Source organism: Musca domestica, unplaced genomic scaffold, assembly GCF_030504385.1.
Source record: "Musca domestica strain aabys unplaced genomic scaffold, Musca_domestica.polishedcontigs.V.1.1 141, whole genome shotgun sequence".
NCBI lineage: Eukaryota > Metazoa > Arthropoda > Insecta > Diptera > Muscidae > Musca > Musca domestica.
The window spans coordinates 614,114-641,514 of NW_026712194.1; the positions used below are offsets into that span (position 1 = coordinate 614,114).

The 27,401-nt window shown below is 37.6% G+C and overlaps 3 protein-coding genes across 7 annotated transcripts; all 3 read right to left on the reverse strand.

Moving 5' to 3' along the window:
• Positions 1 to 527: 527 nt before the first annotated feature.
• Positions 528 to 1,850, reverse strand: LOC131801143 (protein phosphatase 1 regulatory subunit 36-like). Its single transcript, XM_059119250.1, has one exon. The coding sequence runs from the start codon at positions 1,848 to 1,850 to the stop codon at positions 528 to 530; it is 1,323 nt and encodes a 440-aa protein (XP_058975233.1).
• Positions 1,851 to 2,030: 180 nt separating this feature from the next.
• LOC101901200 (golgin subfamily A member 2) lies at positions 2,031 to 5,471 on the reverse strand. Its single transcript, XM_005185224.4, has 4 exons — positions 5,074 to 5,471; positions 3,907 to 4,923; positions 3,326 to 3,847; positions 2,031 to 3,248 (listed from the first exon to the last, which is right to left on the reverse strand). Exons 1-4 carry the CDS (start codon positions 5,128 to 5,130, stop codon positions 2,220 to 2,222), a joined length of 2,625 nt encoding a protein of 874 aa, XP_005185281.2. The 5' UTR covers positions 5,131 to 5,471; the 3' UTR covers positions 2,031 to 2,219.
• Positions 5,472 to 6,471: 1,000 nt separating this feature from the next.
• On the reverse strand, positions 6,472 to 26,586 carry LOC101901477 (sphingomyelin phosphodiesterase). 5 transcript variants are annotated; one of them, XM_005185227.4, is made up of 7 exons: positions 25,920 to 26,404; positions 10,251 to 10,401; positions 8,946 to 10,191; positions 8,636 to 8,889; positions 8,262 to 8,556; positions 8,021 to 8,206; positions 6,472 to 7,171 (listed from the first exon to the last, which is right to left on the reverse strand). In XM_005185227.4, the coding sequence occupies exons 2-7, from the start codon at positions 10,309 to 10,311 to the stop codon at positions 7,114 to 7,116; spliced, it is 2,100 nt and encodes a 699-aa protein (XP_005185284.1). In that variant the 5' UTR covers positions 10,312 to 10,401; positions 25,920 to 26,404; the 3' UTR covers positions 6,472 to 7,113. The 5 variants fall into 5 exon arrangements, with proteins under 5 accessions (XP_005185284.1, XP_058975260.1, XP_011293254.2 ...); XM_059119277.1 differs by lacking the exons at positions 6,472 to 7,171; positions 25,920 to 26,404 and adding exons at positions 7,188 to 7,482; positions 26,530 to 26,586; XM_011294952.3 differs by lacking the exon at positions 6,472 to 7,171 and adding an exon at positions 7,189 to 7,482.
• Positions 26,587 to 27,401: the final 815 nt, after the last annotated feature.

Consider the following 27,401-nt stretch of genomic DNA (forward strand, 5'->3'; position numbering starts at 1 on the left):
CACTGTCATCACGTACTATTCACAAATTCCAACTGAAAAATATCATACAGTTTTTACTATTTTTAACATTTAAAAATTGAGTGACTATAATATTCCATTCATACCCCTGATGCGATATAGACGACATCTGCTGATCCGATTTTTTCGAAGATAAACGATGAGATCATTTCGTTGTCTATATTTTCATTTATCTATGGTTGATTTTGCGTGCTGAGAGTCATCTGCATAAAAAGAAAAAACTAACTTTCCGTTGTCTATATATTCATTAGTCTATGGGAAAGTTAGTTTTGTCTTTTTATCCAGGTGGCTCTCATCATATTTTGCAAAGTTAACATGCTGATTTACGCGTTCAAGCCACTCGAGTGTTTTCCTTGTCTTGCAGGTTCTGGAACACAGCACATGCATATGTAAAAAAGCAACTACAAACGTAAGAATTATTGGTTTTTATTTTTTTATTTATATTTCCCAATTAAATAATCAATATTGTAAGTAATTTATTATTTGTTATTAAGAAAACTAAATTAGTTTCATTTCTTCCTTATTTTGCCCTTTCGTTCCATAAAATCTTTTATTATTTCCTCAACCCTTCGACCGTATGACATGTCCTCCAATTCCTTTCTGCATTTCATCCATATGTCTGTAAGCATTCCCTCGGTCTTGTAATATTTAATAACATCATTTCGTCTAATCCATTTTTCTATCATATTTGACTTCCATAACTCATTAGAATGCTTCAATTGATAAAATGTCTCATATGTTTGGCAATATTTTCTACTTTTTTCTGCATCTAGCTGGGGAATGTTCAGAAAAGTTTGTCGTATAATGCGATACGGATCATAGTCAAGATTGTAGTTTTCATTGCCCACTGCATCCCATTTAATATTTAACATTGCATCGTACAGCTTTTTGGGTCGGCCCAAAATTCCATGGCTGACATCGATTAGGCATAGCTGTGAAGATGGCACAATGTATTCCAGTTCGATTTCTGCAATACGTACATCATTGCCTCGGTATTTTCTCTGTCCTATCCAAAGAATCGGAAGATTTTCGTCTTCGACATTTTTCAGTTCTTGAATTAACGGCGAGGTTTGAGCACGATAATTGCACCGTTTGTAATTCTTTCCATATAAAATACTGGCTTCAACATTCGACAGACCAAGCTTACACTGGACCAATGCAAAGTGTTCGGATCGAAACAAACGATCAATTTCCCAATTAATAACCGTCACACTGCGCCTCTGCGTTGCAATCCACACAAGAACTGTGCAGAATGCAAGGAAGCTTTCGTGAAATTGTTGATCTTTTATTGATAATGAAATGTTAACCACGGGTTTCATGTGGTAAAATTTGCTGGTGTCACCTTCGCCCAGTAGTACACGACTGTATTCTCTGGCCAACAATAGGCGATATTGTGATAGCTTAGCCGAAAATATACGTTTGATTTCAGTGCTGTCTTGATTTTGCATTCGTGCATTCTCGCCCACCATTTCCTCCCTTCGTATCAATATAAATTCCAGTATTTTCAAGAAGTGTTCAAAATAAATAATTAACGATTTGATAAGGGAATGGACCGACTTGGTGTTTAGGAATTTGACAAAATTTTTAGATGTCATTTCCGTTGGGGCCAGAAAAAGGACAAGGTTTTTAATATCTTGCACAAGTATGACGTCGCTATCGTGTGTATCGTCCGGTCTATCAAATTCTTGACGAAATATCATTTCTTCAACTTTATCCATTAAACTTTTGAATTTATAACCACCAACATTGATGAAATCTTTACTCGTTTCTTTAGAAGCGTCCCTTGCCAGAAAACGTTTAGGTTCGAAACAATCTTCAGTGTTTGGTACCATTTTTAAGGCAGCTTGAGTTATTTTTCCGGAATGAAAATCAATTAAAAATAAAAACGAACCTGTGTGCCAATATAATTTATTTTAAAACGTCTTTAAAAATTGTTGAATTCAGAAAATCAGGAGGCGGAGAGTAATTTTGCCTGATTTCTGAGATTGTCTTTACCTCCAATAGATAAGAAATTTGGTGCTTTAGTTTTTTTTTATTAGAATTGAATTTTGCCTTTGATAAATACTATTTACTGAAACTATTTTGCTAAAAGATATTTTTTTAAATATTAAAAATGTACACAAGCATTTCCTTTTGCAGCAAGAAGCCATAATTGTATATATACATAAACTAGGGATGTATTAGGTTAGCGATTAAATCGTTTATACCACTTCAAATTTTCCAGAACAACAGTTCAGGTGATCAACCGAGTGCTGAACTGAAGGTAACTCTTTGGTGTTCTCCTTTATTTCAGTTATAATATCTTGAATTTTATGCAGAATCTGTTGAGATTCTAAGGAATTTAAATTCTTAATATGAGGCTCGGGCGACGATTTGCAATTATCGTTTGTGGTTTCAGTAATGCTGTTGGCCGGTGTCAACAATGGATCTTCAGGTGGACAGTCCTTTTCAACATGACCATCCTGTGTTGCACTTTCCGCTAGTGCTTCATTAAGTTGTTGATGCAACTGATGTTGCTGTTGCGTTAGCGGTATTTCCATGCCTAAGCTGTTGACAAGATTATTTAACATGGTAAGACGTTCTCTCATTTGTTGCCGTTCCTCTTGCAGCAGAGCTGTTTGTGCAGCTTTCTCATATTCCCTTTGCTTAAGAATTCGCCTTTGGGTCTGATACAAGGCTATGTATTCCCCTATTGTCTCAGTTTCTGATTGTAGTTGCATAACTAAGTGCTCCAAGCGCTGTTTTTCTTCTGTTAGGTCTGCGACCTGACCCATGAGTTGTGTGAACCTTAATTGTAATTTCTCGACAGCTTCTTCTGTAGCAATGTGTGGAGTCTTAGGTTTTGACGCTGTGCTCATTTTTGGGGTTACTGGCCTCTGGACAATTTCGGTAGCTTCTTCACAAACATCCATTTGTGAATTGCATTCGTTTGCAGGGACATGGGTTCCCTTGTTTTCGTTATCATGACTATGCTTGTGAGAGTCATGTTCATCATGTACTTCGCTACCACCATCGTTGCAATTTTGTTGCTCCTGATCATTATGACAATGGTCATGGCCATTTTGATCATGATGGTGTTCGTGTTCGTGGTGGTGATGATGTGCTTCATGATGATGTTCGTTGTGATGATGATGATCTTCATGATGATGTTCATGGTTGTGATCATGTTCATGCTGTCCATCTTCATGATAGTGCTCATGGTCATTTGCGGCTCGACTTCTTCTGCCAGTCTAAATCAGTAATAAAGAAAATATTTGTATTTGTATTATTCAGAAATACTCATCTACTTATCTATCGCATTGCATACCTCCTCACTAAGACCTAATTTCTTTTTGAGTTCTTCATTTTCATGAGAAAGTCTTATCATTTCTTCGTCTTTGAATTTAAAACGTTCATCTAGCTCTTGTAGCCGTTGTTCCATGGCACTGTAATTAGAGCGCATTTCACGGTTAGAGAACTGTTCGGAATCCAAACGATTCATAAGATCGGCCTTGTCGTTTGTGAGTTGCACAAAACGAAGTTCTAATTCGTCCATTTGCTTTTTTAATTCAACATTTTGCGACAGTGCACGAGAGGCTGCTATTTTATCCGATTCCATGGCAGCCAACAGTTTTGTCTTATCCGGTTGCTCAGCTGTAACATTCTCCAACTGTTCTCTTAATTCTTCGACATCCTGCTTCTTTTGCTCATATTCGTTTTGTAGAGTAAGCAAGCGGTCTTCTTGGGATTTGATTTTTAGTTGGAATTCGTATCTCTCAGTTTCATACTCCTGTATACGATCCTGCAACTCTTGCAACTGCTGATTATTCGTTACTTCCTCTGAGGAGCCCTAGAAAGACTAAATCGTCAAATCCGTAGTTCTTGAAACATAACAATAAAACTGCTCACCATTGATTTTTCTTCTTTGATTTCAGACTGTCGGGATATATTTTTTTGTATTTCCCTTTCCAGTTGCTGCACATGATCCACCATTTGCTTCTCCCTCTCCCGAAGTTTAGAAGATTCCTCCATGAGTTCACTGTTTCGTTCATTTAGCTGATTTACTTGTGCATTCAGTTGTTGAACATATGTTTGATATTGGGTGTTGGCCTGTTCCTTGTCCTGTGTCAACTGTTGAACCATTGCCTGCAGGTCTCGTATTTGCTGTTCGTACATGAATTGAGTTTGGGTTAAGGTTTCGACACGATTGTCCTTGGTTATGTTACTTTCATCGGATAGTTGACGTATTTTAAGTTGCGCCAGTTCCAATTCATTGCATTTCTCCTTGTGTTCATTGTCTAAGGCTTTGAGACGTTCTTCGCGTAACTGCATTTGTTGCTGTAATTCCAATAGGTGAGATGACTGGTCCTCGTTAAGAGCTCTGGTTTGGGCAAGTTTGTGCTGCAGTTCGGCATTTTGCATTCTGTGTTGTTCCAATTGTTTTTGCGTATCTTTCAAATGTTCCTGTAAATCATCTACACGTCTAGTTACATTGCCATACTGCACCCTTAACTCTTCCAATTCGAGATCTTTTTCTCGACACGTCGTCCGATATCTGTTCAATTCAGATGTCAGTTGCGCCTTTTCGCTTATAAGAACTTGTATGGCATTTATGTTTTGAGTGCCATCGGCCAATGTGGGTTCATCGATGTGACTCGAAGGCAAGGATATTGGAAATGATTTTGATGTGTCTTCTTGTGGGGCATTTGCAAAATAATTGACAGATTCCAGTTCTGTTTTGCTGCTGACATCATCATTTTGTGCTTTGCTTATTTGGCTAACGTCCAGTTCAAGGTTGGTGCCATTCAAGTGGAGGTCAGATTCAGAACGTTCTGATATATTGCTGCTTACATGACCACTGTTGCTGACTGATTCAACATTTTGAGGAATTGGTTCGGCATTACCACGTTGCTGATATTCTCTAAGCTGAAATGAATAAATGTAAATACATGTAAATTTATACGTTTCTACAATAAGTTAGAAGGAACAGCTGCTTTGCTTCTTCAAGTCTGACAAAAACAAGCAGCCAAACAAGTGACGTGTCATCACCAGGAGATGTAAATTTGTATACCTTACCTTTTTTCGTGCAGCTGCCAATTTCTTGGCCTTGCTTTCCTTGGATTCCTCGGGCATTTTGTTTCCCTTGTGAACTAGCAATTTATTGTTAATTGTCGTTTTTGACGAATAAATTGATTAAAGAATTATTGGTCTTATTGGTGTTCAGGTCTCTGTCTCTGCTTCAAGCGTGCGCTCTCGTTCGGTTTGGTTGTTCGTTGCGAGTGTTGGAAACAAAAATGAAAAACGTCCCAACGAAACGAATATGAAGGCCACAAAGGAATACCCGATAAAAAATAAACAGAAAGCAAAGACTCGGGGTACTCTGTTGTTTACGAATGAGTGTAATGCATAACGCCCGAGCTCGGAACTAGCTACAAATTCAAATTCAACGACGGTGCGACATGACAGACGGACGGCGTAAGTCGACAAAGACTACTTTACTCCTTGTCCGACAACGAAGCTGAATGATATTTTTTCAGCGGCGTCGGCAGCTTATCAACTGTAAACCAATCGGCGACGCATTGCGTTTTCTGTACTGGGTTGCCACAGTTGGTAAGAAAACAATTTTGGTTTGGTAATTTGGTTCTTATTTAGGTAACTGTGTTAAAGAAATATTTTCAAAATCAGTTATTGGAAGAAACGTACCTTATTTAAAAACTTTCTATCCAATCATTCCAATATTGTTCACGATTTTTTCTTTTCGTCATCTGAACAAATTCAAAAACAACAAACAATACAGAGATGGAACCTCTGTATTGCTTAGATCGTCTGATGCCATGTTTTCATTGCCGAGTATATACAGGGTGAGTTAAAAATACTGCAAAAACGTCAAACGCCATAATTTTTACTTTTCTTTTTTCAATTTTATTGAATAAAAGCAAAAAATATCGGAAATAGTATCAAATTTTAGAATAACTTTAGATTTTCGATAATATTCGGCATTTATTCTGATGCCACGGTCGATTAATACGAGCGGAGTGCGACCATCGTCTGTTATGGCGGCCCATACCATCGGTCATCGGGCGGTCACTGGAATAATTTTAACAGCTGTCGGACTAGTGGCAGCAATGACAGCAGTCTGATGTTGCTTGCAGGTTTTTCATCTCACCCTAGTACGTGTTCCTTGTTTATAATTTTTCGCTCGGACTGCCGATAGCAAATTTATAGCAGCGCTGCTCACGAACAAAAACCCGCTCAACAGTCAATTTCCCTATGGTTCTGGATATCATTAACAAATCAGTGTTAAAACTTTATTTATTTCTGTATTTTTAACTATTAGCTTCTTTAATTCTTTTGGACCATCATCATATTTAAAAACTATGTTTTTTTTTTTGTTTCCAATATTCCATGGTTTATTATAACGTTTTTTTGTTGTTATTACGGAATAAACCCAATTTGCAAAAAACAGTTTATAAGTAAATGTAAAATTGTTCTATTTATTTTCGTGTGTTTTTCTTTTTCGAAGTAAAATATTTTGTAAAAATTAGGGACAATGGACTTATGAGATATGACTTCTTTAGGAATAAATAGCAGGGTTTCTTGTCGTAACAATAATGAACTGGGGGATGTTGTTAAAGACGAGGAAATAATTATTTTGGCTTTATTCTTAAAATACGTATTATTAAAAATAATTAACAACTAAAAGGAATTCTAATATGCTATATATAATAAAAACGCGCACATGCAGCAGATGCTCAATGCATACATCTGCATGTACGCGAAGAAAGCTATCACATAATTAATATAATTAAACCTGATGATAAGTGTTAATACAATTTATGAGTGTAATTAAATAATAATAAGTAGACGATAAACTAAATGTATTCAGTAGTTTCAATGGAATGTTCGTTAAAACTGTTCTCTCTGAGTTGTGAGTAAAGAAATAAATTTGATCGACTAAAAAAACATTGCTCGTGGAGATATGAGACACGTCTTCTTTAATGTAACCAAAAAGTCTTTGTTCCAGGTCCCACTTTCCACCTATAAGGTATGAGTGGGGGCATTGAGGCAGCGCCACGCTCGCAGTTTTTACTCCTTCTAGGCATCTCCAAGTGGATATCAGCCAAACCCCATTAGATATTTTGGCAAATAAACTATGGAAGTTAAAAGGCTGTAGCTGAATTTGAAAGGGGTGGATGAGAAATTAATTAATTCGTTCGGCGGCTTCTTTAAAATGTGAAATTTATTCTTTTAGCTGAGTTTATATTATTTTTATTATGTAATTATTGAATATTTACAAGTGTTTGATACAAAAATTAAGCCACAACCAAATTGTTAGAACTAATTCCATTTGCCAGAGTTTAAGCCCAAAGCGATCAATATTACACAAAGGATATTATAACGTCAGGTATCTGCCATTCCGTGGTGGTTGAGGTAGCTTCATCCGTCTCACCTGCTCCATAACTAGAATCAAGGCCATAGTTTTCACTGTTCAGTCATTGGGAAGATTTGGAGTTTTGTGTTAATACCAATTCGGGGTGTTAATGAGGGGTTAGTGGGCCTTTGAGCCACAGCCTACATATGGACACACAGCCATTCGCCGAGAGAATGGGCCACATTATGTCTCCCAACCTGCCCAGGAATTGCTGTACGTTTATGTTGTGCGGTGGTCGTTTAGCGGATTACGATGGATTAATGAAAAGATGGACTATGAGTAGCAATAATGAAATATTTGTTATAGAACAAGTTGCACGGCACTTAGGGTAATATTGAGTCTGGAAGAGAAACATATATCTATATTTTTGCTAATATATTGTAATTTGACCAACAACAACAATAACGATGAAAAGCCATGGTTAGTGAGAAGCAATTTAATTTTTCAATTTATACGACACAACACCAATTTCACATGATTCGTTTCTTCCGATTTTTCCAATTTTCCAATGTGCACACATATAAGATAATTTGTCGTATGTGGTGGTGGTTTTGTTCGATGGGGTGGGAAAACTATGTAAAGAGTACGTACGAATTGCTGAGGCCACGATATATCCAGGATTTCCATGACTTGCCAGATTCATCGTCGACCTTGGCCTCCAACTCTGAACAGAAGTGTCGCCGATCATGGGAACGTCCGCTCTTGGCATCGCATAGTATTCGTTTTCGACATTCGGCATCGCATGTAGGTCTGACAGGTGAATTTTTCCAATAGTTCCTAAATTGAATCGATTAACTATGTGTAACAGATGAGGCTCTATCTCGATACTCACTTGTAATACAAATCGAATAGTTCCTGATTTGCGGTCAGCTCACTTATGAGATTGTCCCAGTCCACGGGACGCAGTGCCTTCATGTTGTAAGCCGCTCTGGCCGTATACAGTTTGTACCAAATGGGATAGTCATAATGGTTGGCCTCCTTCAAATTCATTATCCATGACTCGTGGTCAACTACCAGACGTGTGGTTGTGTCATGATCACCATCCACATAATAGATGCGATAACCGGGATTCAGATCATAATAGGGAGAAACGGACGGTCCAATGTAGGCAATGTTATTTGGATGGCCTTAGGGGAAGAGAGTAAACATTTGGGATTAATATAGTTTTGAGAGGAAAGACGATCGCCTTGGGTTTGAAGAACTTACTCAAATCTGCCGGATCATAAAACATTTCGAATTCATCGAAATGGGTGTGGCCATAGAACTGCGCCATAATTGTGTTCTCATAACGGGAAATGATTTTGTAGAAATTGCGAGACCATACCTTCAGACAATCCGAGTGGCCGGGAGGTATATGACCAATGACATGGACCTTTTCATTTGAAAATTCGGCACTTTGCAACTCATAAATAAACCATTGGAGTTCTGTTGCTGGATCGGTGGAATTTAAAAGCAACCACCTGGACACAGAAAGTAAATGGATTAACCTGTATTCGTACTCACGTTTCCAACTTACCAATTTTTGTTGTTGCAGTAGTTCATGTTCAGGGAAATTATGCGGAAACCAGGCCTAACCAGCACCGAATAGAAAGCACCACGCCGCACTGTGTGGGAAACACTTTGAGGCAACCAACGACGCCATTGAACGTCAAGTTCATCATATAGCCAGGCTATTGAGTTTTCCACCTGATTCACATAGGGTGGCGGAAAACTGTTGACCGGAGCACTCTCATGATTGCCCAGAGCTGGAAAGATGGGAACGCCGGGGAATTTCTCCGTCATCTGTCGTACTGTCTCCTTAATGATTTCCAAATTCTCCTGCTTCGTTTGGTTCCACACATCGTGAGGTGGTAGATCTCCCGTCCACAATATGTAGTCAATATCGCTGTGGGTATCAGCTATGTGCGACAGCATATTATCGACGGTGCGTTTGGGAGTGTCGCATTTACGATAATCACCCCATTTTCCTGCAGCGGCATTGGGATTTGCCGGCCTGCCACTGCTCAGCCGACAGCAAAGCGGCTCATTACAGTCGGCATTTGACCCCTCCACATAGTGGGGGTCATAGTGAGTATCGGATATTTGTAAAACTTTGAAAAACGGGGCTCCCTCTTTCGGTACAGGAACTTCCATTACGGGAGGTTTTGGTACCGGGGGGAAAACCACTTCCCATTCGTGATAGGGATTATAGGTGTCCTCGCAACCATCGCCAATGACAAAACTACAGATCTCGTTTGGTCCCAGGGGAGTTCTTTGCAAGACATATACCACCTCAGTGCCGAAAAGGTTTGCCACACCTTCACACACCCGGGGACTTTGGATGTTCAGATTTGAACAGAACTGATAGATCATTTTGATGATTTCCCCCTCCGTCTTGCCCGTATGGATGTAGTGCAACAGAAGCCCGGCTCCCGCTTTGCATGCCGTACACGAGACTTTGGACAAAAGACTATGCTCGATCTCATACGACACCTGTTTCAAATTGAATAGCTTCAAGGCCTTGTCCACGAATGGAGGATAGGCCAAACCGTCGGGCGTGTTGTCATACCACAGCATGCGGGACTTAGAGGTGTTGTTCTTAATTCGCTTCAGTCGCTCGAGGAATTCCTCGTCGCTAATTGAGGCTTCGGCATTGGTGCGGTTTTCCAAGTGTTTCAATTCCACATGAGGCACAATGCTGCGTGGTATCGAAAGGATTTCCCAATCATCTTCGGGTTGTGTCCAATTTATCGATTGTCTGTGTGAGTGAAATGTTGGAAAAGCTATGCAAGGAAATGTTTTAGTAACGACTACTGTGCTGGTATCACGTTGAGGTACATACCTTGAACTCCCGCCACTGCCACTAGGACCATCCACGCACAGATGGTCTGAGGTATTATCATGTTAATGGTGTTGGTGTGTGTGTGTGGGTGTTAATATCCCGTTGTTTAAAACTCTGCACCCGACTTCTGCTCCAAATGCTATAACTAAATCTAAAACCAGAGGAAAACAATTATTATTATTATTATTTTTTTTTTTTTTTGATTTATTTTTGGAATATCCAGCCACGTCGCTAACCGACCAACTGACCGACAATAATTACAAAAGTTTAATTACAAGTCAAAAGTTCTTTGCCCGAATTGAGTGGCATGTTGAAAATTCCTTGTGGCTTACTGGCAAATAACACAGTTCTATGCATTTATTCTTTTACTTTCACGCTTAGGGCAAGGAAGGGACCGACGAAGACGACGGCGACGATGAAAAACAGAAGGGAGTTGCATAAACCTCTTGAGATTTGTCGAATGGTTTTCGGAAGAAATTTAAAAAAGAAATGACTTGACACTGCAACAATAGACCAATGGCTTGAGAACGTAATTCGAAAGTGATTCAGGAGTGAATTGCACAAATTTGAAGTAGGTGAAGCTAAATGTGACTTAGAACAAAAGAGAACCCATTGACCTACATTTCATGTTGTATAAGAATGGGGGGGTATAGAAATTTATATTGTACATGACATACTCATCCGCAGCACTGATTTTTTTTCACTTGAACACCAGCATCATTTCAAATGGTGGGAAAGGAGTTAGTTGAAGAATTATGTGATTTTCAATAAAAAAGAGATGTGTTGGGATTGGTATTCTTACATTTAATATTCGAACATAAATAAATATATGTTTCTGATTGAAAATCGACTTTTCATAACAAAGAAGAATTTTTATTCTATAAAAAGTAATTTTATTGAAATATAATTACATTTGAAAATGTTTTAATTAATCTACAGATGTAGAGACAACACATTTGAATTTCATTTCGTGCCGAGATCAAATGCAAAGCTTATCATCAGCTTCCGTATAATGCACTGTCACCACACACACCACCGCTGCTGCTGTTGTTGTTTTTGTTATTTAAACATGTTTACCAATTATAACGAGATAATGAAGTGAGATTAGAAAAACGTATTTGAGTAATTTAATTTGATTTCATTCGACTAGAACATGACATCAAATGAAAAAAAAAAAAATAAATAAAAAACAAAGGACCGTATGATTAATGTGTTGTGTTTTTGTAGATAGATTCATTTTATACTTCCTTAACTGGCCACGCATTAAAGCAACGCCTTTAACTGATTTTCCTGTAACTTGACCTCTTTACACAGAGATCAATAGTTTGTAATTTTTGTAACGCCTGCCAATAAAACAAAACATGAAGTGTATAGGACTTGGGTTTTAGTTGGCTTAAACCAATTCATTTTCTATGCCAGGACCATTGCCACAAAAGTGACGTCATAAAATAAATAGGCTTTGCCTCGAATGTTCTCTTTCGTTTCTGTCATCATAGGAAAAGATCTATCTCATGTTGACGTATTTTAGTTTAAATTTAGCATATTAGCCATTTACCGAGACATTCCTCAGACATAAACTTCCTATTCGCCAATTTGTTTGATCAGTATTCTAAGCATGTTAATGTAGGCTTAAAGAATATATTTTTTAAATGTTGACGCCATTATTCGTGGTAATTGATTATTCAAAATAAACTCAATGTATGTGTTCCATAGCCAAATCTGAATCTGTTTTGGTTCCACAAGTATTATGTTTTGGCCCAGATAAAAAATCATGGTAGAAGAATACAGGTAGACGCATCAACGCCTTGGAACATTGATGTGTCAAAAATTTTAAAATGTTTTTTTTTTTCAAAAATAAGTAGATTTTCATATATTTTCTTATACGACGTCAATCGGAGGTTGTTATGACATGCACATGGTAGAATTAAGAAGGTAAAGTCATACAACATCTCATTGTCAAAATGTATATTTATAAATCCATTGTAAATACAGGGTGAGATGGAAAACTGCAACCAACTTCAGACTGCTCTCATTTCTAAGCCACACGCCCGACAGCTGTTAAAATTTCTCCAGTAACAGCTCATTATATTGTTTACATGCGTACAAAAGCATTTTGGTGAGAATTTTCCGGAAAAAAGTTATTCGTGATGGAATTTAAGCGTGATAGTGTGATTTCTTTATATATGACTGGAAAACCACAAATGGCTATCATAAGAGCACTCCAGCATTTAAATGTGAATAAATCTTTCAGTGTCTCGTACCGTCGCTCGTTACCGTGATACTGGTAGCGTAGCCCGACGTCAAGGGAGTGGAAGGAAGAAAATAGCAACATGAGCAGAAATATCGCAATATTCCTTTCGGCAAATATTGAAAAAAAGTGCAAGAACTTACACCGCAACAGAAAGAAAATAGACTCAAAAGAGCTAAAGAATTGTTTCACGTGGGCGAAAGTGGTGAACTGTCGAATTTGGTTTTCTCCGATGAGAAAACATTCGTTGTCCAGCAGTTTGTAAACAAATAAAATGATCGTGTTTACTTGCCAAATAGGTCAGCTGAAAAAGTGCACCTTCGGTTGTCCACCAGAACTCAAGCGCCGGACATGGTGTTGGTGTGGGTCGATGGTCGTTCTTCGCTCATATTAATTGACCGTGGCGGAGGGTGTATTAAAGCCCTGGACACGCAAACACTTTGGTTTGGTTTGGTTACAAAATGAGGTTCCTCGCTTCATTTCCAGCGCACAATGGTCACCAAAATCTCCAGATACCAATCCGTTGGACTGTTGTGTCTGGAGTATTTTGGAAAGCAAGTTTGGCACTAAAAATACCAAAGTTTCGATCACCTCAGGCAAGCGCTTCGCCGGGAATGGGCCAAAATACCGCAGAGCAACATTCGGGCAGCGTGTGTGACGGTTTCATTGGCCGTTTGAAAGCCATAATTCGTGCCAAAGGTGACCAATTCGAACAAATCTAAACTTATTCTAAAATTTGATGCTATTTCCGACATTTTTTGCTTTCATTCAATAAAATTTAAGAAAAATTTAAAAATTATGGCGTTTGACTTTGTTGCAGTTTTTTTTCATCTCACCCTGTATTTTATTTTTAAATCCCAATTGCATACCTTTTGACAAGTCCTATCAAGAATATCAGCTGGTCTTATCGGATAATCTTTGGTTTTTCCTTTGCCAATATTTATTGTCGTGGTTCAGATATTCGGATTAATCAGGTTAAAGTCTTGCATGTAAACGTCATTTTTAAAAGCACAACATTAGGGCATGCTACCAACTGTCATGTAGACAGAGCTATGATATGCTGTCGTTGTTGCTGTTGGTTTATGCAACAAAAAATATATCTACATCACGAAATATTATGAAACCCTCTGCAATTAACAAATTTCTCTCGGGGCACAATAAATGAGAAAAATGTCCGAAACAATAACAATGTAAATATTTTGAGATTCCCACCTTAAACTATTGCCGATAGGTTTCAGTTACAAATTGGCTGGCTTCGAATAATACCCTTCCTGGGAAGGTGGTCTTTGTGTTTATAATAGCAATTAATTGCGTCTTCAAGTATCTTTTGTTGTTTAGTGGAAAGAGTAAAGGTTTCACTTTTCAAAACAATGTCGTTGTTAGGCCGCGACATTCAATGTCCAAGCCCTTTCCTTTACGTTCATTCGTGTGTGTTTGTGTGGAGAGCCGGACGGACAAAGCTTTGTAACTTTTCTAAATAAACTGGTTTTTTGCACGACTGCCTTGATTCGAAACGCTTTTTTGTTGTCTTGTGCCTATCTTCTCCTCGTCGTCTCTATGATAACTGACCACTGTGACTGACTGTGCGTACATGTAAACGACCCATCCATTAGCACTCGGACAAACAACAATAGCAACAACACTACATGGTCATTTGCACATGAACTTGTATGAAGGATTGTTACGATCGCCAAAAGACCTGACACAATGACTCAATGCTGAAGAGGTAAATTTTGTGAAAGAACGAAGTTCGTACTTCAGTTTCAAAGGCACTATCAAGGCAGGTTTTAGCATTCGCTCTCCTGTATTTGTTTGGAATGTAAAAAAATAATAGGTGTTATTTAGATAACTATTCCAAATATTTGTTTCATTTAAGTTCGGTAAATTCCAACTTTTTAGCTCCGTTTTGTCAAAAGGAAACCCCAAATAGCCAAATCAGTTTCAACAAGTAAAAAAACTATAAGTTCGGCAGGGCCGAACTTTGAATACCCTCCACCTTTTGGAACAAATTTGGTAATTTGCAAAAAGAAAAATAAATAAATAAAACAAATGCTGTTAAAATATTAAAAATACCGAATTCAGTCGTTATATTAGGGTCTATACGACGACGTGGAGCTGCATAGGCAAGTTTTGTCATAAGCCATTCACTCATCATCAAAATACCGAATATCGGGAGGAACCATTATGTGGCGGCTATACTAAAACGGGGACTTGCACAGACAATTTTCTGTCATAGGCTGTAGTATCCATTACGAACTTCAAATACCAAAATTGAAACAATTCCGGTGAATAATGTCGCTTAAACCATCAAAATACCGAAAATGGGGAGGTACCATCATATGGAGGCTATACCAAAACGTGGACCTACATGTCCCATTTTCAATACCAAAAGTCTTGCAGACATAATGTACACTTGAGCAAAATTTTATACTTTGTGGGGTCTAAAATGTATATTTCAAGGTAAACAAACGGAATGACAAAACCTCCTTCATACTATGGTGGAGGGTATAAAAACGTAGCAAAATATTGAAAAATGCCTGAAATCTGGGCATTATATGACTTGTATCCATGGCAAAATATGTTTACTACCAGTTACCAACCCTTTCTCTATTTCTCATAAAAAAACCTTCATCAGTAAATGGAACATCTATGCTTAACCCTGTCCTCATACCTACAGGTATACCTTACCTATCAATTCGTGATTGGAATTCAAAACTTTCTAATGTGATTCTGATTATGATATCATATCCAAATGAAGACAAGTTTGTTTTCATTATTCCCAACAGATTGTAACGGACACGTGCCTATTTGGAATAACAACAGCTTGGCAACCCTATTCGAAATCAAAAGGCCATATAAATCATGTAATATTTATGCGCCCGCCAACTGAATGAAAATGTTACAACAAAAAACCTGTTTTGGTTTTGTTGGGTGTTCTGTGGGTAATGCAACCAAATAAGATAATAAATATTAACAACAATAACAACAACACCACCACCAACAGCAGCAGCAGCGACGTCGAACTTCAATGAATGGGAATGGGAAACGAACAGGTCACCACACCACACCGCACTGCACCGCGAAATGGCAACTGAAACAAAACAAAACCCAACCGCGCACCACAGCCGTACTTTGTGTGCTTCAATACTTTCACTTTCGTTTTCTTTTGTCGTTATTTTTTCTTTTTGATGTTGTTGTTGTGTTTGTGTTGATCTTTTGCTGAGCCTCCGCCCGCCAACGCTCTCTTTGGCGGTGTATGTAGCGTCGTAAACGGACGGATGGATGGCCGGATGGATGGATGAATACACGAATTGGTGTGATGTCTGATCGGCTCACACGAAACTATTAAAACTATTGTTGTTGCTGTTGTTGGTACTATCGATAGCAATGACACTGAAAATGCCACTTGTAATTATTAGCCCGGGGGAAAGGTGTTAAATAATGTCATAACATGGATAGAGGCCCAACCGAGTGCGCTGATGAGCCGCCACCAGGCATTGCAACTGTTTTGCTCTTGGCCAACGCTTGGTAATGGCCTTCTTATGTAATAACAACAAACATGGTAGCGTGATAAGAAAGTTATGAAATTGGTAATTGGAGTGTCTTGCCATCTGTGGCTGAGAATTTCACCTCCGGTATTTACGCATTTGCTCCAATAAAAATCGGTTATTCGCTGATGAAATTTGGGGATGGTTTGAGGGAATGTGGAATTTTGTTAATTTCTACCGACCGCAGAGGTTGACTTTTTTCGAAATAGATCGAAATTAGGCAATTCGAGCCCCGTTTTTGTCTTATGGAGTCCTAAAGCAAAGAATTACTGCAGGTCTATTCTGTAAATTTTATCGATTGAAAAATTATACTAACTTATTTTGTTGTTGTGAAAAAAAGAAACACATGAAATTTTTCAAAAATAAGCGATCTGAAAATATGAATCTCCATATGGTGTTAAAAATTAAAAAAAAATTACAAGAAATTAGCTGGAGACATAGAATTAGGCCAGTAATTACAAAGTGTTGCTTCAGAACTCAAAAGTTCAGCAAGTGAGAGCGATTGAAGAGAGAAAGTGTGCGAATCGAGTTTGTGAGAGTTCACAAATTCTTACTCAATTTTTGGGCAGTAACAAAGCAGTAAGATCGGAGGGTCGAACTTTTAATACACTCTACCATTTGAAAATTTTCAAAAAATTAAATCCGTTAACAATTCTGTTAAAATCTTAAAAATACCTAATATAGCCGTTATATTGGAGTCTATACGAATACGTGGACCTGTACAAGCAACTTTTATCATAAGCCATTACAATATTCAAATACGAAACTTGAACAAAAAAACAGGTGAATAATGTAAATACCGAATATAGGGAGGTACCGTTTTATCGGGACTATTTGAAGACCTGGACCAGCATAGACAATTTTCTGTCACAGGCTGTAGTACCTACTAGGAACTTCGAATACGAAATTTCAAACAATTTTGGTGAAAATTGTACCTAAAATTGTCAAAATACCGAATATAGGGAAGTACTGAAATTTGGGGCCTATACGAAGAGCTGGACCTACATAGACATTCATTACGAACTCTAAATACGGAATTTGAAACAACTCCGGTGAATAATATTGCCAAAATCATCAAAATACCGAATATTGGGAGGTACCGAATATTGGAGGATATACGACGACGTTGGCCTGCATACGAATTCTAAATACGAAGAACTTCGGCGAATAATGTCGCTAAAATCATCAAAATATGGAATATCGGGTGGTATCGTTGTATGGGGGCTATACAATATAGTGGACCCCCTATAGAAATTTCTCTTCAAGGGGGTAAAGTGCTTCGAAAGAACTTCTAGTACGGATTTTTAGACAATTCCATTGAAAAATGTTGCTTAAATCCTCAAAATACCGAATATAGGGAGGTATCGTTATATGGGGGATATACGATATCGTGGACTTATATAGACAATCTTCTTTCAAGGGGTAAAGTACTCAGGAGGAACATCTTTTGTGGATTTTCAGACAAATTCATTGAAATTTTTGATTACAATCATCAAAATACCGAATATCGAGGCTACCGTAATATGGGGGCTATACGATATCGTGGACCGATATTGTCCATCTTCGAACTTGACCTGCCTGCAGATTTGTGCTAAAATTTTACAAAATCCATGGAAGAGCTCATATCTACTTTGAGGCTGATTTTTGTAGAAATTACGCGATAATATCGGTATCAGAAGAAAATTCGTGGAAACTGTCTGGAAACAGGACTCGGCCACTTCACAGCTTAAATTATTTATTAGCGGTGGATAATTTGTAAATTAAACTGAAAATCATTTAATTTATTATATTTTTTGTTGTTGTTGCTGCTGCTAATAGACCATCATATACACATGACATATGTATTTCATTTGTAATTGTTCCGAATTTCGTTGAAAGAATAGCTTCAATTTGCCAATTATGCCAATGTTACTACAATTTAATTTACTTTTTTTTTTTGTCGGTAGTCGTCGTCCGTATTTGGATGAGTCTTTTGTTGTGCCCGTATGTTTGTATGGCCGTGTGTGCTTTTTTATTTGAAGCAACATCAGTCCGTTTGTCGGTTTATTTGCTCGCCTGATGTCAGTCGCCTGCAGTCCACAATCATATAGCAATCAATGTGTGCTCCAACACGGACGACGGCCCCTGAATAACAGACAGCAAAGTTACGTCCGTAAAACTGTTGGGTACCCTCGTCCGCTGAAGGTGTGAATGTGCGACGTATCATATTAAAGTGAATCATGACATTCATTTGTTATTTTTATTCGAATTTAAAAATATATTCAAATTTAAGCGAGAACAAAAAAGGCACGGATTCATTTGTTCGCTTTGGTTCGGTGGTTTGGTCATAGCTGATTTTACGTCTTTTTCCCTTTGTTTTAAAGAAATGATAATTTTTTGGGTTGGGTTGGGTTGGTTCTAAATAAAGGAAAATTTCAAATTCCTGGGCAAATTCGTTTGAAGATAGTAGCGATAACATACCATTCAAATATAACTATGCAAATTGTGTTAATACAGATCTATGTGAGTACTGTTTTGCCTATTTTAGAGAAATCTCACCTCTTATCTTTCAAAGCTTCAAACAAAACAGGGCACATATTCACGTCATTCGAACTTCACTGATCGGACTATGTAAAAGTAAACATAATTTAATTCCAAAATAAAATATGAAGCGATCAACAATCTATGGCCTTTGGCCTAATAAAATTCCAAATCCCAGCGATGAGTTTCTTATCAAAAAAAAAAAAAAAAAAAAAAAAAAAAAAAAAAAAAAAAAAACAAATGGCGTCCCAAATTGGCTTCTTTGTTCCAATTAAGTGATTACGACAGAAATACAAAATTGTACAATTTACTTTCGATTGAATTGAATAACATTCGACAAAATCACAACTGACTTATTTGACTATAAAATTGGTCGGTAAGTGGAATAAAAAAGAAAGTATTTTGCACTGCTACGTTTTTGGTCTGTTTGTTTAACCATTTTAACCCAAAACGGTGGCAGACGGTCACATTCCGGCGCGGAAGGTAATGTGTACTTACAATACACCACCACGCTGCGACACAAATGTAAACGAACGTGAGCAACGCTTCGAGTATGTCATCGGTTGGGCCATTAACCAGTCGAAACAAGACGCACTATTGACAAGCCCAGCTAATTATGGCCGGCCAATTCGTTGTGTATGGCAGTGAGTTGTCAAAATATAAAAATTTCAGACACGTTCGAAGAGGTTAACAATAAAATTATTTTCTTATTTTTATTGGAATTTGGATGGAAGATCGATGTTAGATGGTTTTTGTGTGTTGTTGTAGAAATAGAAATTTTGAGATTATTTTATGTATGTAAATATCCTGGTATAAGCTGCAGGTGGAATAGTAACGATATACATATGTGTGTTTAAAAGGGTCATTGACCTACTTCGTTGTAAGGGACATATCTGAATTTACTGCAACAACAGACTGTTGGAAATATTAAGTAGTTTGATCATGCCAGGCAAACATGGAATAATTATTCGATACAATCAGATCCGTGAAGTTTTGAAAGTTACAGCACAAGATTTATCGCAGACATGAAATGGAATTCCTTAAAAATAATAAATTAAAGTTAAAAAAATCTAAAAGTCAGACGTAGCCGACTTTATTATACTCTAGACGCCTTTGTATATTTTTTGGACCTTCATATAACATATAAAAATACGACAAATTGGATGAGCAGTATACATGGGAGGTATAGCTATATCTAAACCGATTTTCACCAAATTTGACATACTTGTTTTTATGGTCAATTTGGTGGCAAGTGTCAAATTGCATCCCATTTGGGCTAAAATTACACGTTTGGTGCACAATAAAAAGCAAATCGGACGAAGATATATATGGGAGCTATATCTAAATTTTGACCGATTATTTCCAATTTTAATAGGGTTCGTCCTTCAGTCAAACAAATGACTTGTGGAAAATTTTATCTACATCGGGAAATAAATGAGACCTGTACTTTGTTTACAAAAATACATGGACAGACAGACGGACGGACATGCATCGACATCGACTCGGAATATGATTCTATGCAGGTCATCAAAAGGAACTATGGGTCTATGTCGTTTCCTTTTGCCTGTTACTAACAAATTCACAAAGACATGATTCCCTTAGTGTGGTGTAGGGTATAAGTATGTGAACTCGATCAAAAATTCTATAGATGTGTATCAGTTCCACTTTTGAATTGTTAATAAAATTGATGTTGAAAACTGCCAAAAACTGTACGTTAGCAGCACCGGTTATACGAGTATTCTCTTTTCTCTTATCTCTTTTCTCTTATTATCAGCGATTTTAATAGCGAATTCTCAGTTACGCTCAATACACTCACTCTCAATTTATGCACATCATTGCTCACAACTCACAATTACTCTCCACACTCGTTCTCAGCTCCTTATGCTCAACGTGTATCACCAACCCCTTTGATTCTCTTTATAGCATTCTAGACAGCAGTTCATGGAGCTTCGCCAAAATGACCCCAAAGGTTTATTTTTTCTGAGTTATGCACTCAATTGTCTTTCCATAGTTGAGCTTAAATTAATCCGTTTAGTTTGAAGCTTTTTATTGGTTTTTGTTTTTGTAAACAAATTGGATAAACATATTTTTTGTTTACAACATCAGATTATCATCGTCATCGAACTCAATAAATTTGTGTAAACAACAACAACAACAACAACAATAAATGCAATGAGAGAAAAGCTCAGCGACAATATTCCATCACACCCAACATTCTGGAGTTGCTAACTCAACGTTGGGTTGTGTTTTGGCGTCAAACAGCCATACACACACAGAGACATACATACACACATTTTGAAAGCAAATGCAATTATGATACCAGTTCAATATTGGAATGTTATGACATTCTCTAACAACGATTCTGTGATGTTACAACCAGTCAGGCTAGCCTGTGTCTAACAAAAACAAAAATAAAGGAGAAAAAACCCGGATACGGAAGGAAGGAAGTTGTATACAACACACACAAGCATGGACATACGTAGACGATTTTGGAAAATGTAATTTTCCACTTAAATTGCACTGTGAACGGTGAATGAGAGAGAGAGTGAGAGGGGGTGGGGGGGGGGGGGGGTTGGGGGGGTTAGGAAGTCAAAAGGTCCCTGTGAAAAACAATCCCTTTGGCAATGCCGGAGATACTGTCATGCACTCGATTTGAACATTGTCCCTTTGCTGCTGCGGCTGATATCGGTTGCACATTAACACGTGGGTATGTGTGTGTGTGTGTGTGTGACTTAGATGACCTGCATGCCATGGATTGGGGTATGGGGATTTAGATATGGTCAAATGAAAAGATTTTAAAGGCAACTCAGTGCAACTCGAACGAGAAGGCCAATCTTTTACAAATGCAGAGAGTTTATTCATTAAAGTAGTAGTAGTTGCTTTATTTCAGGCAGTATGTTCAAGACAGAATGTCTGGTATAAATTCATGCACTAACTAAGAGAATCTTCTGGGTTTAAAATTATCATAAAATATTATGAAATCTTACTCAGCTCTTGCGGAAAACAAATTTCACGCCGTTCTCAGACTTCATTGTAAATGCGAATCATGTTTGGTTCCTTATTGCCTTATTTTGTTTAGATTTATAGAACTCGATCGCCCCGCAAATCAATTTGAAACTGTTATAATTAGCAATAGTCGTTTGTTGTTTAACCTTGAAACTATGTGCGAAATAACTGATACGGGCCGATGCTAAAGCAATCTAAGAGATATTCGCTTCTGTCACTGCTTTTGACGTAATTTATTCTTTGTTCGCATCGTAGTTAGTAGCGATCAATAGCTTGAATGGAATGCCGTGTTTTGCCTGATCGCTTCATTCTCACAGCATTCAACTTTCACATTTCTGTTTCAATTTTGTGTGAGTCATTCCAAGACAAAGAGCTGGGCTTGTTTTTGGAATGGCCGCATTTAACAATTTGTGAAACCTTAGTCTGACAACTTAGGCCAAATTATGGGACGAAGAATTGTGGCTTTAAACAGAGTAATGTTAATACAAAAATTATGAAATTAGTTTTGCTGCAATTCGGAGTAGCGAATTGACTTCATTTAACATTTTTAATAGATTATAGTTAGATTAGCTTAGTTATATGAGTGTGAGGTAAAAGTACTTTTGAATAAACAGTTTTACGGCCCTGGTCCGTTTGTGCTCACGACATGGATTCTGTTATGTCCTTTTCTGATACCAATATTCAATAAACAATGGTTAGTTATCCATTACTTTTTCGCCATATCAATGTCGACGCAGAATATACTATTTAGACCACTTAAACTATGCTCCAAACTTAATGTTTTTCACTCAAACATAATATCGCCATTACAGCAAAATTTACTTCATGAAAAGTTTTGTAAAATCCAACCAACCATCTCTTCCAATTTTTATTTCGTCGCATTGACATGACATCACCATATTTTACCCGGCATCACAAACAGCCACCATGGAATGCATTGCATTGTGGCTGCCCAAAACCATTGTGGTGTAGAGCAAGGACATGCAGCACTAGTACTATTATCCAAGTTTCAATTATGACCGGGAGGAGGAGGGGACGACATAGTGTCATGATCATCATCCAAACCCACTGAACAGCATCAATATCGACATCAGTATTTTCTTTGGAGGCTTCACAGGGCAACATGTCCATCAACCCTTGGTTATTTGTCAAAATCAATATGATATAGTGCTGATGTGGGTCTCGGGAGCCCCAACACTTCCCTCCATATCATTCTGGTCATGCAACATTGTAAGTGAGTGTAACATTCACACCACGTTCACCCATTCAAAGCAGAGGCATATTTCAACATACTTTCAACTGGTCCCATCCAACCAAACTTCACTGGCATCATTCTTTTTTATCACCCCTCTCCCGCCAACCCTCAAAACTAACTTCAACTGGCATTGCTCTGTAGCCATCAAGCGTTTTTTTTTTTGCCTAGTTTGTTCTTTTGCGACATGATGTTGTAACAATGATAGTGTCAGGCTGTCTTGTGACATAATGTGATGATGCCAGGGTTCGAAGACCAACACACAAACAATACCCGATACCCGAACATAACAATAATTTTGTCCGGGGGGGAAGTTGCTCAGCCAAGGGTAGATAGGACAAGAGATGTGGTCTTTTTCCAACAAGCAGCCAACACTTGTAATGGGTGTTTGAGTGTGCCTCTCTGTGTGTCATACAGCAGTGGTTCAACATGTTGCATTATGACGATGATCATGTTGTTGCCGGTCGGTCGGTTGGTCGTTCGGTCGTATTGAATACGTGTCATTGCCGCAAATTGCATTTTAGCCTATGTAAACATGGACGTTCGGAGAAAAGAAAGCTTTGCCGGGGGGGTTATTAACGTGTCCCAAAGGAGGAGGAGCATGGTCCTGTCATCGCCTTCCAATCCTTGTTATTATCAGTTATTTTTGATGTTGATATGTTGTTGTTGTTTTTGTTGGTGTGTTGACGTCATTGCTATTGCAAATTAAATCAATTTTGATAGATTGTCAATGTTTGTTAAATGCAATTACACTCACACACACACACACGCGTACATGAAAACACATAGCTACCGGGACACAAACTCACACTCATTTTGTCCCTGTATCAATAAAGATGTTGAGTGTTATTGGTATCCAGGAGGGGTTTATTCACTTGTGAAAATATTGGTCAAAATGAAATTAAAGTTTAAATCCAATAAAAGACAGTTTTATTTTTTTTTTTTTTGCTTTTTTTGGCAAAGGATGAAGGATCACGTTTGGTATGCGAAGCATAAAACAAACAATATTTTTGTCAGTACTTAAAGGAATGAAGGTATATGAGTGTATGTGTGTGCGTATCTGAGAAGAGCAGGGATACTTTTCCAATGACAAAAGTTTAAAGTGGTGACTGCCACAAAACTGAAAAAATTTTAATTTTTCGAGAAGAGAGAAAAAAAAACAGAAAAGAAAGTCTAAAAGTCGGGCGGGGCCGACTTTATGATACCCTATACCCTTTTGCAAATTTAGTAAAGTAGTAAAAAATACAAAATATAACAAATCGGATGAACAATATATATGGGAGCTGTAGCTATATCTGAACCGATTTTTACAAAATTTGACATACTTGATTCAAGGCTTAATTTGGTCATAAGTGCCAAATTCCATCCAATTTGGGCTAATATTACACGTTTGGTGCAATATAAAGGGCAAATCGGACGAAGATATATATTGAAGCTATATTCAAATCTGAACCGATCTCGATACAATTTAGGAAAGGTACTTCTGTGCTGTATTTGATATATTTCCCCAAATATCGTTATTACAGAGTGCATATTACGGCTGCGGAGGACAAAAATATCAAATCGGATGAACATTATGTATGGAAGCTATGGCTATATTTGAAGCGATTTTCACCAAATTTGACATACTGGTTTCTAGGCTCTATTTGGTCGTAAGTGCTTAATTCCATCCAATTTGGGCTAATATTACACCTTTGGTGCACAATAAAAGGCAAATCGAACGAAGATATAAATGGGAGCTATATCGAAATTTTGGCCAATTGCTCAAATTTCAATAGGATTTGTCCTTGAATCAAACAAATAACTTGTGGAAAATTTCATCTATATCGTGTAATAAATGCGACCTGTACTGTGTTTACAAAAATGCAGATTTCGATGTTGCCCTGCATACATAACACCTGTCATTAGAGAGATGATAACTCATAAAACATTTGAACGATACAGTTTTAGTTCATAAAGGTAGAGCAGGATATTTTCAAAAAAATGTGGTGTCAATATCTCGGCATTTTTTACTAGAGTTTCTGCCTCTCCTCCAGTAAACCGTCGCTTAAGCAAAAAGGTTTCCAGCTACAATGCATTACGAAAAGGAGCATGGATTCTATGGATTTTGTATCGAACACTATGTAAATAAATACGTGTTCGAGTTATGTCACTGCAGGTATGTGTTACACACCTGCTATTGTGATACACATACCTACTTTCAAAAATATCGACATTCGAATCAAATTGCAGATTTTCAGCATTGATTCAATTCCTTATTCGATTATTGGAATTTTCGGCCCGTGTGGAAATTTGTGATTTACTTCATAATCCCACATAGTAAAAGTAAATAGTTCGATTTATAATCTCGAGATCCTTTTCTAGTTAAACGAATTACATATTTTACAACTGCAAATAACACCGATACATGGTTGAGTGTCTTTGCTCTCTCTCTCTATACCGGTGTTGCTTCAAACCCAAAACAGCTGTTTTGAAAAGAGTGTCTTCCTAGTCGCCGAACAACTACTGTGTACATATGACCAACATGTAAACGCACAAGTAAATGTCGTAAAAATGTCGTCTTCTGCTACGTTAGCGACTCGAGCCAAAAACAGAATGTGGTACCTGCTTCTGGGTATTGGCAGTTTGTTAAAAAGTGAAAAGCAATAAAATTCACTGAAAAAATGTCATGAATACATTTGCATGGAAGTTTGAATAAAGAGACAGCAACGACAACAACAATGAACCCCATTGTAATCTGTCTGTAAACTCTTGGTACCTATGGTGTTTTTTTGTTCCACAGTTGCTAGAACTTTTATTTGAAAGCGGTTGTTGTTGGCGCCCAAATCCAAAAGCTAAAACAAGAGTGAAAACTACAATCACTTGTCGTGTTTGAGAGGAGAGTATGTTTTGCCATGTGAATGCAAGAAAATGTGTGGTTGTTTTGCCGTATACAGGGGTCGGGGGGTGATCTCCAAGAGTCTTCAGGCAACTAATATGCTCATACATATATGAATGTATGTATATTTGTTACACATGTATACAGTTTATAATAAATTTCACTATTTACATTACGATTATTTAAACCGAATATAGAGATATAATTTGTTGTTTACCTCCTCTTCGGGTCGTCTGCTGCGCCGGAATGTCTGCTGATGCTATTGCATTTTTATAATCTCTTGTATTTATTTAGAAAAATAACTACATCGAAAAACCCAGCAACTGGTCGTCTGCCTGCACCAAGCGATTTCGTCCGTCCGTCCGTGTGTGCGTGCGTGTGTGTGTTGTATTTTTTCTTTAGTTAATTTAATTTTTTTTGTTGTTCGATGTCCGCAGGCAAATCTGTAGCTTCTTCTTTAAATCACTTTATCGCACTTTGCTTTGTATACATTTATGTTTTAATATTTGCTTTTGTGTGTTTCTTTTTGTTGTTGTTGTTTTTGTTGTGTGGCTTAATTCACTTTTATTATGTGTTGTGGTGGCTCTTTTCTTCAATCCAAATATTTATTAAACCAAAATTCATATTTGCTTGCCCGACAGCACCATCAGAGAAGCAGGAGCAGCCATTGTGCACTCTTCGTATTTTCGTTTCAACATATTTTCTTACAATTTCACATATGACGAACAGGCAGCAGGCTGACAGGCAACGAACGAGCGTATCAAGACCTCAATTTTCACTTTACCGCTATGTTTACACTTTGTTTTTGCTTCTTTAGCACTGTTTACCGTTTTCCGTTTCCTCACAACGTCCGCCTCAGAGTAACCGCACACAACTGATCGTGATCGTCGGTGTTCGAGAGACCCGACCATGTAAACAGCAGAATGCACATCTGGTTCAAACTCACCTCAGTTGTGTGGTGAGGTGAAAGCTTGAAAATTCAACACTTGTCATAAATTGAGCTTGAACTAAGCTTAGCCTGTTAGTTGGGCCAAGACAGATGAGCTCTTTACAAACAGGTGGCTAAAGAGAGAAAAAGTGAGAGTGCAAGAGTGTTAATTGAAATTGTAATGACACAAGAAAATATGTAATATTTGTATTTGATAGGGGGTGAATATTTACAAATACCCGTATTCCGAACTTTTTTGTTGATGTTTTATTGGAACATTCATTGGAAAGTTGTTTTTTGACATATCTTTTGCGAAAATGGCTGAGATGATGAAAGAGAAACTCTTAAGAGAATTTTAAAATGAATTTCCTGTGTCGAATTTTTACTTCTTTCAAAGAAAATTAGCTCAAAATCTATTTTACAAAACAAAAATTTGTTAAAAATGTCAGAGTGCATACTTGCCCATATATGCCTTTGAAAGGGTCTACTTAATTTCAATTAAATTCCTCCCTATCACAAAAAATATTTAATCATGATTACTTTGAAGCAGGGAGATTTCGTTAAATGTGACGAAAGATAAGTCATGAAAAGGCGATTACTTTGATAAAAGGATTTAATAACAGATTTTTAATTCGTTTTTTAGACCCTAGGTGTCTTTGGACCAAATCGAGTTCAGATATGGGCAATATCGGTCTACTCCTTCTGGTACCTCCCCTGTCTGGCTGCTGGTGCTCAAGATAATTCTCGAAGGGAGTAGGGGATTTGGTCCAA